The 12,754-nt window shown below is 55.6% G+C and overlaps 2 protein-coding genes across 2 annotated transcripts in view; both read left to right on the forward strand.

Annotated features, from left to right (window-relative positions):
* The window catches only part of LOC105538038 (scavenger receptor cysteine-rich domain-containing protein SCART1-like), an 11,767-nt gene extending 6,249 nt beyond the window's left edge, over positions 1 to 5,518 (forward strand). Inside the window, exons 7-8 of the mRNA XM_011977765.1 lie at positions 19 to 100; positions 5,190 to 5,518. Coding sequence (XP_011833155.1) covers positions 19 to 100; positions 5,190 to 5,518 — 411 coding nt within the window. The remainder of the gene's footprint in view (positions 1 to 18; positions 101 to 5,189) is intronic.
* Positions 5,519 to 5,652: 134 nt separating this feature from the next.
* LOC105538033 lies at positions 5,653 to 8,130 on the forward strand. The gene is made up of 5 exons (XM_011977762.1): positions 5,653 to 5,751; positions 5,908 to 6,222; positions 6,482 to 6,520; positions 7,276 to 7,413; positions 7,975 to 8,130. The coding sequence occupies exons 1-5, from the start codon at positions 5,653 to 5,655 to the stop codon at positions 8,128 to 8,130; spliced, it is 747 nt and encodes a 248-aa protein (XP_011833152.1).
* The last annotated feature ends 4,624 nt before the right edge of the window (positions 8,131 to 12,754 follow it).

Below are 12,754 nucleotides of genomic sequence, written 5' to 3' on the forward strand. Positions count from 1 at the left end.
GAATCTGCGCTGTGGCAGTGCCCGTCGGCGGGCTGGGGCCAGCACGACTGCAGCCACAAGGAGGACGCCGGCGTCCTCTGCTCAGGTGAGCGGCGGTTGGGTATCAAATGATCATGCTGTTTTATTACGTACAATCATGCCTACTTGCTTTCCAGAATTACATTAAAGTATCAGGAGCTGTTGTCTTCCTTGAATGCAGAACTTCCACAATGTATTGGGTGAGGTTCCTCTTGGGATAGTAAATGGCACCGGACAAAGCGCTTTGGTTTCCTGCACCTGGAGCTTCCTGGAGCAGCCCCGCCTGGGCTCATCACCAGCTCAAGTGAGCTTGAAGTTTCCATCTGGAATTCACGTATATATACATTTATTTTGGGATGGTCTCACTGTGTTGCCCAGGCTGGAGTGCAGCGGCCCAATCACATGTCACTGCAGTCTTGACCTCCTGTAGTCCAGGGATCCCTCAGCCTCAGCCTCCCAAGCTGCTGGGACTACAGAAGTGAGCGCTGCCACTGGCTTCAGAGTCTTAATTTTGATCCATATTTTGGGGTACTGGAGAACTTTTTGCAGACTGTTTTTTTTTTTTAAACAAAGTCTTGCTCAGGCTAGAGTGTAATGATGCAATCTTGACTCACTGCAACCTCTGCTTCCTGGGCTCAAATGATCCTCCTGCCTCAGCCTCCAAAGTAGCTGGGATTACAGGCATGTGCCACCATGTCTGGCTAACGTTTATTTTTGTAGAGATGGAGTTTCACCGTGTTTCCCAGGCTGGTCTCAAACTCCTAGACTCAAGCAGTCTGTAGGGTCCAGCCCCACAGGGTCAGTGGGTTTTTCTCCCTGTGTGCAGAGATAAGAGATTGTAGAAATAAAGACACAAGACAAAGAGATAAAAGAAAGGACAGCTGGGCCCAGGGGACCACTACCACCAAGACACGGAGACCAGTAGTGGCCCCAAATGCCTGGCTGCGCTGTTATTTACTGGATACAAGGCAAAAGGGGGCAGGGTAAAGAGTGTGAGCCATCTCCAATGATTGATAAGGTCATGTGAGTCACATGTCCACCGGACGGGGGCCCTTCCCTTTTAGGTAGCTGAGGCAGAGAGAGAGAGGACAGCTTACGTCCTTATTTCTTCTATGCTCTTTTCAGAAATATCAAAGACTTTCATACTTTCACTAATTTTACTACTGCTATCTAAAAGGCAGAGCCAGGTGCACAGGATGGAACATGAAAATGGACTAGGAGTGTGACCACTGAAGCACAGCATCACAGGGAGACAGTTAGGCCTCTGGATAACTGCAGGCGGGCCTGGCTGATGTCAGACCCTCCACAAGTGGTGGAGGAGTACAGTCTTCTCTGAACTGCCCTGGGGACAGGGAGACTCCCTTTCCCGGTCTGCTAAGTCGCGGGTGGTTTTCCTCGGTACCGACGTACCGCTAGACCCCCGTCCGCTTGGCAACGGGTGTCTTCCCAGATGCTGGCGTTACCACTAGACCAAGGAGCCCTCTGGTGGCCCTGCCCAGGCATCACAGAGGCTCACACCGTCTTCTGGTCACTTCTCACTATGTCCCCTCAGCTCCCATCTCTGTATGGCCTGGTTTTTCCTAGGTTATGATTGTAGAGCGAGGATTATTATAATATTGGAGTAAAGAGTAATTGCTACCAAGTAATGATTAATGATATTCATACATAATCATATCTATGATCTAGATCTAGCATAATGCTTGTTATTTTATATATTTTATTACACTGGAACAGCTCGTGCCCTCGGTCTGTTGCCTCGGTGCCTCGGTGGCTTGCCGCCCACAGCAGTCCACCTGTTTCAGCCTCCCAGCGTGTTGGGATTACAGGTGTGAGCCACCGTACCTGGCCATTTTGCAGACTGTTTTTGAGGTGGTGGATGAGATTTTTTATTGTTATTATTACTCACGCATACCCGAGAGTCTTTGTGTTCTCATCTTGTCCAGGTGTGGTCATTCTTGGGTGATGGAACTTTGTCATTTTAGGGGATGGGTTCTCCAGAGACGCCTGTGAGCGAGTGGGTCATGGGCTCCCCACCTGACCTGCGGTCTTTCCAGGCAGTCCCGGGGGGAGAAGCTGGATGCTGGCAGTTGTACTTTAGAAACGTTTTCTTCAGCGGTATCTTGGATTATTACATTGTTTTCAATTATTGCGTTCTTTGTATGCAATGCTGGAGTCTCGTGAGTTTGGGTCTTCTCTGTGTTTCTGAAATATATTTTGGCGTGGCTCCTTCCCCAGGCATTCTTGGGGCATTTCTCCGGGTGTCACACCACAATCTGCGTTTCTGTCGGTTCTGCTCTTCGGTCCTTTGGTGCATTATTTCACCCTCCTCACCTCGTCTGTCACCTCATTGTTGTGTTTTTATTCTCAGCAGCTTGTTTTCTCCTAATGACATTATGCTCCACTCTCATAAAAGGTCCATCTTTTTCTGGCATCTCAGTGAGAATGGCAGGTCATTTTCTAGAACATTCTGCTGGTTTCCGTGGAAAGCGGCTGATGTTAGCCCTTCCTCCGCATCTTCCATGTGGTCGTTGGTCTCTGGTTTGCAGCATTTTCCTCTGGTGGCTACTTTATCTGTTTGTCTGTGAAGCTTCATCCTGCGGACCCCACCTGAGCCGGCATGTGCAGGCATCTGGCCGTCAGACCGTCTGCTGGAGCCAGCACGTTGGGCATGGCCAGTTCAATTCCCGGGGCTGCCTCTTTTCCACCTGGGTCTCAGCTATGCCTCGGTCACTTCTGGCCCCTCCAGGCTCTTCAGGGTCCCTGCCTGACAGGACTGCATCCCCAGGGTGGGGTGGGGCGCTCATGGCTCCTGCTGTCCCACTTGTGGGCAGGTGGACAGGCAGGCCACGGAGCCCTGCTCAGCTCTGGGCTGCCCACATGGCCTGTGTCTCCTGCCTGTGCTGCTGCTTTGCCCAAGGTCCTGTCCATATGTCCAGGGTGCAAACTTTAATTGTTTTGGGAAAGCAGATGGGACTTTTCATATCTGAGGGACAGGAGCCATTTTAAAGAATTAGAACACTAATTTCTAGACATAGGTAGAGGATATCTCTTGATAGACTTTACAAAAATACTATATTGCTAATATTTTTGAGAGAATGAAATATAAAGTATGTTACATGGTGTTAAAATTTGAGCCCAAAACATTTGAAAGAAAAAACCATCTGTAATTGCAACAGCCGGAGATAAAGCCACCATGAATATGTAACGTACGTGAAATTGATGCTGAGTAACCAGCCCCACCACAGGCAGCAGGGATGTGTGTGGCTCCAACTTCTGTGGTCACTGCCTTTGGCTGTGCTCAGCCTGGTGGTTCTCTGTCCCAGCCGGGCTCCCTCAGTGCCTTCGGTCACTTGATGGTTAGGTGGAGCCCTGCTTCTGGGCCCTGGCTGAAGGCAGGAGTGGTGGAGGCTCTGTTTCTGTCATGATCCAGCCTTGGTTCTAAAAATGATAGCAGTGTCAGCCTAGGAACAGGCACAGAGTCTCAGACCCTATTCCTTGGCCCAAGTCCCGAGGCAGCCAGGACTCAAGGACTGGGACACGGACTCAGTGAGAGGGTGTGGATCAGGCAGGGGATACTTGTGGACACTTTTGTATTCTATTACCATGAATTTCTTTCCAGTACTTTTTCTAAGCTTATTTTAATTAGATATGATCCTTTCAGTTGCAATTTATACCCAATGTTCTCCAATTATCCTGGTACAGGTATTTTTAAAATGTTATTACAGTGCTTCATGGCATAGCTTTAAAGAATTGTCTAACATGCCATTAGGTGACCATATTAGTCTGTTGGACTCTACACTGCTCCAAGGGTAACACTGAACATATCTGGGCACTGATCAGTCAGGACCGAAGCTATCTCTGAACATGGGGCTGAGGTACACACACACACACACACACACGCACACAGAGTTAAATAATTACTACAGTCAAGCCAATGAGCATTCCACCATCTCGCAAAGTTACGCTTGATTTTGTGGTAAGAGCACCTAAAATCTACTTTCCTAGCAAATTTCCAGTGTACAATCCAATATTATTAACTACATTCCTCCTGCTGTATGTTGGGTTTCTAGATTTATTCATCCTGCACAGTTGTGTACCCTTTGACCTACTTCTCCCCATTCCCCCACCAGCTGCCCCATAACCACATTCTATTGTTTTTATGCAGTTGACTTTTTTTTTTTTTTGCTCCCATATGTAAGTGGGATCATGCAGAATTTGTCTTTCTATTCCTGGTTTATTTCATTTAACATAACGTCCTCCAGGTTCATCCATGTTGTCACGGATCACAGAATTTCCTTCTTATTTGAAGCTGAACAGGATTCCATAGCATCCATGTACCACATTTGTTTTACTTTTTTAGATCGACAATCTTCGCACATCTGTATGGGGTACATAGTGGTGTTTCAATCCGTATAATGTGTAGTGGTAAGATCAGGGTAATTAGCAAACAATCATCTCAGACATGTTTCATTTCTTTGTGTTGGGAACATTCAATATCCTCCTCCCAGCGATTTGAAACCAAATAATACACTGTTAATTACAGTCACCTACAGTGCTATAGAACGCTAGATTTATTCCTCTTATCCAGCTGTGATTTTGTATCTCCACAGATCTCCTCCTATCCCTCCCTCCCCAACCTCCCAACCTCTAGTGTCCTCTGTTCTGCTTTTTACTTCTAGGAGATCAACTTTTTTAAAGCTTCCATTTATGAGTGAGAACATGGGGTGTTTAACTTCTGTTCCTAGCTTGTTTCACTTAACACAGTGTCCTCCAGTTCAATCCGCATTGCTGCAAATGATGGGATTTTACTGTTTTTTGTTTTGTTTTGTTTTGTTTTTAAATGGCTGAGTAACTGCCGTATTTTCTGTGTCCATGTATCTGTTGTTGGACATTTACACTGATTCCACATCTTGGCTATTGTCAGTAGTGCTGCAGTGAACCTGGGCCTGCAGATGTCTCTGCTGTGCTGATTTCATTTCCTCTGGGTCTATACCCAGCGGTGGGATTGCTGGATTGTGTTGTAGCTCTGCTTTAAATTTTCCAGAGAAGCTCCACACTCTTTCTATAACTGATCTCAGCACTGGGACCCCCTGAGTCTAGCCCCCTCCTTCTGAGACTGCCCGTGGTGTCCAGGCAGGGCACTCCTTGGCCTGACTGTGCTTGCCTTGCAGAGTCGGTGGCTCTGAGGCTGCGAGGTGGGACTTGCTGCTGTGCTGGGTGGCTGGACGTGTTCTACAATGGGACCTGGGGCGCCGTGTGCAGCAATGCCCTGAAGGACCTCTCCTTGTCCATCATCTGCAAGCAGCTGGGGTGTGGGGAGTGGGGCTGGCTGGAGAACAGGCCCTTCCCCTCTGCCGGTACCGGGACCGCCTGGGTGGACAACATCGAGTGCCGTCCGCTGCGCAACTCCACCCTGTGGCAATGCCCCTCCCATCCGTGGCACCCGCATTCCTGTGACCTTCGGGAGCAGGTCTGGATTACCTGTGCAGGTGGGCATTAGAGGTCTCCGGGGGTGCCCGGGAAGAGGTTCATCTGTCCTGACAGGTCACTGGCAGGGGATGCCATCGAATCAGAGCTTGGGCCTGGGGATCACTGGGATCCACAGCCTTCCTTCTGAAGCTTCTTCGGGCACCGATGCTCTCAGAGCTGCTGTTTAACCTGCAGGATTGTCAGACGACAGGCCACAGGCTGCTGGGGAGCCCCTCAACTGCTCCTCCTCGCTCGGCTGCCCAGGTACCCCTCTGTCCTTGTCCCTCCTCGCTCGGCTGCCCAGGTACCCCTCTGTCCTTGTCCCTCCTCGCTCGGCTGCCCAGGTACCCCTCTGTCCTTGTCCCTGTCCTCCTTCCCATCCCGGTCCAGCCCCCACAGTGACGGCAGCCCCCGTTCCAGAGGAGGGCGCGCTGCGCGTGCGCGGGGGCGAGGACCGCTGCTCCGGGCGCGTGGAGCTCTGGCACGCGGGCTCCTGGGGCACCGTGTGTGACGACGGCTGGGACCTGGCGGACGCGGAGGTCGTGTGCCGCCAGCTGGGCTGTGGTGGGGCCGTCGCCGCCCTGGGGGCCGCCGCCTTTGGCCCTGGCTCCGGACCGGTGTGGCTGGACGAGGTGGGGTGCCGGGGCAGCGAGGCGTCCCTGCGGGGCTGCCCTGCGGAGCGGTGGGGACGCGGAGACTGCGCGCACAAGGAGGACGCGGGCGTGCGCTGCTTGGGTGAGTGGGGCCGGGGGAGGACTGGGAAGAGGGGCGCCGGTTGAGTCCTGTGGTGGTCTCCGGCCCCTTTCCCCTCAAGCGGATCCCCAGCACCCAGCCCTGAGGCTGCCCAAGGCGTGGTCCCTTGTGGGTGCTCCTGGCCGGGCTGCCGGGGACCAGTCCTGTCCGCTCAGGCTGCGTGGGCTGGGTGAGGGTCTGTGCGGCTCAGGGCTGTAGCTGCCTCCCCATCCCGGTCCTCACCTGCCACCGTTTACTGCAGGTTCCCCGGAGACCACTGTGCTGCCCCTGCCGCCGCTGGGTAGGTGGCTCTTTCTCATGCTCACCCCCCCTCCTGTATGTCGGACCCCGCAGGGACCTGCACTGGGGCTCAGGGCTGACCATCATGACCAGGACACACCCCCCTCTCCCTGTGCCCACCTGAGTGAATATATGGGGATCTGGGGATGTGGAGGACAGAGACCCCAGGCCCCACACAGCCACTTCTCTGGGGTCTTTGCCTTGGTGGCTGCGGGGGGCTTGGCCCTCGAAAGCTGTGGCCCCTTGGACCCTAGGTCTGTGTTCAAGGCAGAGCTGAGGGCAGTGGGCAGTCAGGATGCTAAGCGCATTCCACAGGCCTCACCCCCTCCCAGATCATCCTCTGATGCCCCTATCTGGGCCCACATACCTGCATTTTCCCACCTGTGCCTTCCACCTCAGCCCTGCACTCATGCCTCCCCACCTGTGCCCTCCCAACTGTAACCGCTCTCTGGGCCTACACAGCTGGATTTGTCCACCTGTGCCCTCCCACGTGGGCCTTCCTCCCTGGTACCCACTATCTGGGCCTACAGGCCTCCTGGGTTCTCCCACCTGGGCCCTCCACCTGGGCCTCTCGTGTGGTGGCCTCGACCTCCACGGTGTCTCTCCATGGGAGGAGCGCCCGTTCAGGCAGCACAAAGGCCCACCTCTCCTGGGGTGGCCCCATCCCTGTGAGGCTGAGGTCCCCCAGGGCCAGGGTCACAATGGCCCAGGCAGCCCAGGTGCACAGCAGGCCCCGCCTCTCACTGTGCCCCACAGCCCCTCCCTTGGCCCCTCCACCTGCCCACAAGGCCTGGGCTCTGCCTGAGATCACCTGCCTGGTCCTTGGTTCCCTCCTGGGCATCATCTCCCTGTTCCTGGGCACGCAGTGGTGCCGCCGCAGAGCAGCCTGCAGGGGTAGGTGGGTGTGCCCAGGTGTGGTGAGCAGGGGCCTGGGGTGGGGAGGCTAGGGGGCATGCTCTGTGGGCCCTGTCATTGCAGACCCTTTCTGTCCTGGTCACTGCCCTGAATGCTAAGTGGCCTTCCCCATGGTGACTGCTCAGTGACTCTCCGTCTGGGCCTCAGGGACCCTGAGTCTGAGTCTTGCTTTGCCCCCGCGATGTGCTGGATCAAGGAAATCCACACTCCCAGGGCTGCCTGGAGTGAGAACGGGCTTCAGGATTCTGCTGACCCTTAAGACTTATGTCCAATGGGGGCTTTCCTGGGTGTGTTCAGAGGCGGAGGCCACCGGTCCCACCCTAGGACCACATTCCTGGGGGCCCTGAGTAGAAAGTGGCCTCTGGCTGGGGGGTCTTTGCCGTCTGTGGGGGCTGCTGACAGAGGAGCCAGGGGTGCTTCTGGTGTGCATGAGAGACCGCAGGGGCCAGGCAGGGTGGGCTTGGACTGCAGGAGCATTTCTTCTAGAACATTCTGGTGGGGCCTTTGCAGGTTGGGACATGTCAGGCCATCTGTCCTCAGAGGGTGTCTATGAGGACATCGGAGCCTTCCACATGGAGGAGAAAGACGAGGGACCTGCAGGATCCGGGGACCTGGGCCTGGAGGAGGACTATGACGATGTGGGAGAGCCTGAGGATGGCGCTGGGGAGGAGGCGGAGGAGGCCAGGGTGCTGCTGAGCCCCGCAGGTGTGCACCTCTGTGCCCTGGCATCCATGGTGCTCTTCCTGCTGTACTGCTCCTATGCAGAGGGCTCTGCTCTGGCCAGCGCCTACATTTAAAGAACCTGAGAGCTGCTTCTCATGTGTCCGTGACTTTCTCTCCTGTCTCAGGCCTGGGGCGTTAGGACTTCTGGCTGTCCTTTTGAAGCTGCATCTCCCAGGGGTAGATGTGGACTTAGGGAGGTCATAGGTCTATATTTGGGTTGCTTTTGCAGCTGAGCAGTGTCCTTCCAGCACCTTGTCCCAGTCGGCTGCAGGAGGGTCCCTGGGCAGCCCAGGTCACTGTGAGAAGCCATATCACTGTCTCCCGACCCACTGTGTCCCATCCTTGTCCCTTTGAGGCTTTGCTTCCCAGCAAGAAACCGGGAGATGGGAACTCCTGGGCTTTGAGAAATCGCTCAGCACCCCAATGGACCCTGTGTCTGTCTCCCTAAACACAGGTGGGGCTCCTTTCAGCCTGGGCCCCGAAGCTGAGGCTGGGATGGAAGACCATGGTGGCCTCTGCCCCAGGACGTGATGACCTGGAGCTGACAGTGGGGATGTCAGTGTGTGGAGAGAGTGGGATACACCAGGGAAGGCTGGGGTCTTCCTTGTCCTCACTCTCAAAACAGATGTTATTAAACTCTTTTTGAATTCACTCATCCGTCATTAATTCGATCCAGAAACATTCAACAGACACCATGATGGTCCAGGTTCTGTTCTGGGCCCCGCTGTCTGCCTCACCTGGTCCTTTGTCTTCTCGTCTGGGGGCGACTGTGTGTGTCTCCAGTCCACATTGTTTTCACTGGTTTACTGAGTCGGGATGTGGGCTACTCCTCCTGGAACTCAGGCGGGAGGGTCAGGGGTCTCCCAGTCAGGCAACCTCTTGGATCGTTTCTTGTCTCTGCTGCCACCTGACTTCCAAGGTTAGGGGCCCAACCTTCAGTGTGGCTCCCTGATGAACCACCCCTGGGTTCCCGCCTTTCATATGCACACACAGTGCTGAGGGGGATGGCGAGGGCTCCGCTGGGCGCTTGGGGTCAGAATCTCCATTTCTTACAGCTGCATTGCTCTGATGGGCCCTGAAGCTTTCCCTGACCATCCTCATTGCTGACCACACCCTCCCAGGACCTAACCCACCAACAATCCCACCCACCCAGGATTCCACCATGCAGGACCCCGTCAGGCATGTTTAGATCTTTTCTGACTTCTTCATCTCAGGTTTCAGCATACTGGTAACACCCAGGTCTAAACATCCAGTGAGTCGTCACCTGTAGGGTCTTTCAGCCTCTGTCTGGCCTCTGTGTTTGCCCTGGCATGTGGGCAGCGTGCTGTTGGCCTCACTGACACTGGCTCCGTAAGCAGTGAGGACCCCAGCTGCACCCTTGGGGTCTCTCTGCACGCTGCCTGCCATCCCCCAAACCCCTCCTCTGTCCCAACTTCCTGGGATTGTGAGGGGGGCCCCTGTTTGGGTCCAAGGACCACCTCGGGTGGAGAAGATAAACCAGAAGCCCCCTTCCTCAGACAGGAAGCCCAATGAGGGTGCTGAGGGGACGTCCAGAGAGCATGGGCAGGGCCTCCGGGCAGAAGTGCGGTGCTGAGGATGTGTGGCCAGCTTCTTGGGGTGCAGCTGGAGCAGCTCCTGATGGAGCTGGGGGCAGAGGCTTACCTACCGTCTGAGCACACCTTACCCTCCGAGAACCGGCAGGGCCTGCTCTCAGGCAACAACCCCTAATCGAGGGTTGGCCAACCTGGTTTGACTCCGTGCGAGGCGTGTCCTTAGGGCAAGGTGGGGGGTAGGGGATGTGGGTGGTCCCTGGGGTGGGTGAGGGTAGGGAGGCATGAGGTGTGTGGAGGGGCCGTGGGGGAGAGAGCAGAAAGGTGGCAGGAAATGGGATGAGGTGTGAGCATGAGACACGGACCTGGAGGACACTTGGGGAGCAGAGTGAAGCTGTCAGTGCCACGGGGAGGACCCTGGTGTCGCTGCCCGCTCCAGCCTTGCCGTGTGTGCCGGCCTCGCTCCTCCCAGCCTTGCCGTGTGTGTCGGCCTCGCCCCTCCCGTTTCTTCCCCTCGGTCTCCCAGCAGCAGTGTTTTATGAGTTTTTTTTTTTTTTTTTACAGCGATTGGCACAGACACGGGGACCTAGAGCTGCAAACCCGCCCCCAAGGCCTCCCCAGGGCTTTCACCTTCCTGACTCCACGTGCAGGGCACTAAAGAGGCCCTTTGCAAGTCAGAGTATGGGGAAGCACCTGAGGCAGCGGCAGGCCCCAGGCGCGGGGCTCCAGCACACACAGCCTGGCGGACGGGCCTGTGACCTTCTCTGGAAATCTGGTTCCCTCTCACTCTCCTGGTCTCCACATAGAGGTCTAGAAACTGGAGTCACCCTGTCCTGAACTGGTTCTCTGGCAAATCTACTGGAAATTAACCTTTATTGATATTATGCTGCTTATAAAATAATACCATGCTTAATTATTGTACATGTAAAAACAGGCCAGACGGGGTGTGCTGATGCCTGTAATCCCAGCACTTTAAGAGGCCAGGGGAAGTGGGTCACTTGAGTCCAAAAGTTTGAGACCAGCCTGGGCAGCATGGTGAAACGCCGTCTCTAAAAGCATGTAGCTGGCGTATTGACTTGCCCAAATGCGAGTGTTTATCCAGCCGTGCATACACGCTGCCCCTTTCCGGCCTTGCCTCAGACGCCGCATCATTGATTTAATCCTCTGTTGGATTTGGCGGCTTCCCAAGGACACAGCCTCACAGGGAGGCCGTGCATCCCTTACGAATTCGGGTCGCAGGCATGCACGTTTTTCAGAATTTTGCTCCCATTGCTAGGTCTGTGTGTTCACAGCGCATGAGCTTGGCACGACCCTAGGTCTTCAGCCACACCTTTTGTGAGAGGCAGAGAAGGTCCATCCCTCCGCTGCCAGGCCCTGGTGTCAGCACCCGTGGCCACCAGGGCCTTGCTGAGAATGGGCCCTCACTGGTCCATCTCACACTTGGGGCTGCATTGGGCACCAGCTGCAGGAAGCCCAACCTGGCCTCACCACACGCTGCTGGCACCGTCTGGGCTGAGGCACGGGTGACAGATGACAGCTCTGATATGGGGGGAGGAGGCGAGGGCGTGCACGGGCTTCCTTCTCAGAAAGGTGTCACACTGAGTCGACGTCCACCTTCCATCCGGGGGCAGAACACACATCCCTGCCACGAGAGCATCAGCCTGGGGCACGGCAGCAGCAGAGTGGCCAGGCATGGCATTGTTCCCTCTGGGACTGTGGCCCCTGCTCCTGGCCTGCGGGACCCGCCCTCCCGGTAAGTGTGTGCCGCTGCCTGCAGGGCGCTGGGGGTCAGAGCCCCGGTGTGCAGGACATTCCATGGGGGCGGGGGCCACGACACCACAGTGGTCCCGTCTGCTCCTTGCTGTGCATCCTGGGAGCCTCAGCTGGCGACCACAGAGGGCTGGGGTGTCCGCTGCGGGGCTCATGAGTGGGCAGAGTGATCACAGTCTTGTTTTCTGGGCCTTCCAAATGCATGTGAAAGGCTGGGACCTTCACTTCATTGAATTTCCTCAGAAAATGGTCCTTAGGCCGTTTTTGTTAACATTTTGTTCATTTTTGTTGATATTTAAGTTTGTTCATGTCATTGGTGACATCCAAATAACGCGCAAGAAAACTTGGGAAAATCAAGAGTAAGGTGCAAACTGGGCTGGAAGGTGACAGTTAGATTTCTAACTTCGGAAGTTCTGGGCATAAAGTACTCAAGGGTACCTTTGCCATGACGCCTTTCCTATGTTCTTGTCCCCGAAGCTCCCGCTGCAGAGTCCCTGGCCCTGGTGAGGGGTGGAAACCGCTGCGAGGGCCTCCTGCAGGTGCAGTCCCTGGGGCAGCAGGGCCTGGTGTGTGGGGACCACTGGGGCCTGCGGGAGGCGTCTGTGATTTGCAGGCAGCTGGGCTGTGGTCACGCCCTCTATGTCCCCACGTATGTGGTGTGGCCGCAGGAGGCTCAGCAGTCCTTGCTGCAGGGCCTGCAGTGCCAGGGTGTGGAGGCCTCGCTCTGGGACTGCTCCCTGGGGAAGTGGGGGTCACTGAACGGCTGTGAGTGTGAGTGCATCGGTGCAGTCCACTGCTCAGGTAGGACGGGTGCCCCGGGAGCCACTTCTGCCAGTCTGTGGCCCTGTCCCCACCCACGACCTTCACTTTGGGGAGGAAGGGTGTTGCCTGAGTCCCCTGGGGTGGAAGACAAGACCCTTCTTCCTGGGGTGCCTGTGACTCCAGTGCTGTGACCCTCAGACCCTCATGGCACTGTATGACCCCACGTGTGTCCCCTCCAAAGGCCCAGACGGCACAGCACAATTGAGGAACATATTACACACCGAGGCCATCCCTGGCCGGGACCCCAGCCCGAGTTCAGTCCTTTTGGGTTCAGTTGACTCATGGCAACCATCAAACATTGGGGGCCAGTGGTGACCACAGGACCTTGTGGGGTGAAGGGTCCCTCTCTTCCTCCCCTGAGTGGCTGGCACGAGTGCAGGCATCGGCCTGGGGGCTCAGGCAGGTGCGGAGGCTGGTGCTGAGTGAGGTGCTCCCTCCTGGCCCTCATCTCGGCT

The sequence above is a fragment of the Mandrillus leucophaeus genome, unplaced genomic scaffold (genome assembly GCF_000951045.1).
Source record: "Mandrillus leucophaeus isolate KB7577 unplaced genomic scaffold, Mleu.le_1.0 Scaffold1836, whole genome shotgun sequence".
In the NCBI taxonomy this organism is placed as follows: domain Eukaryota; kingdom Metazoa; phylum Chordata; class Mammalia; order Primates; family Cercopithecidae; genus Mandrillus; species Mandrillus leucophaeus.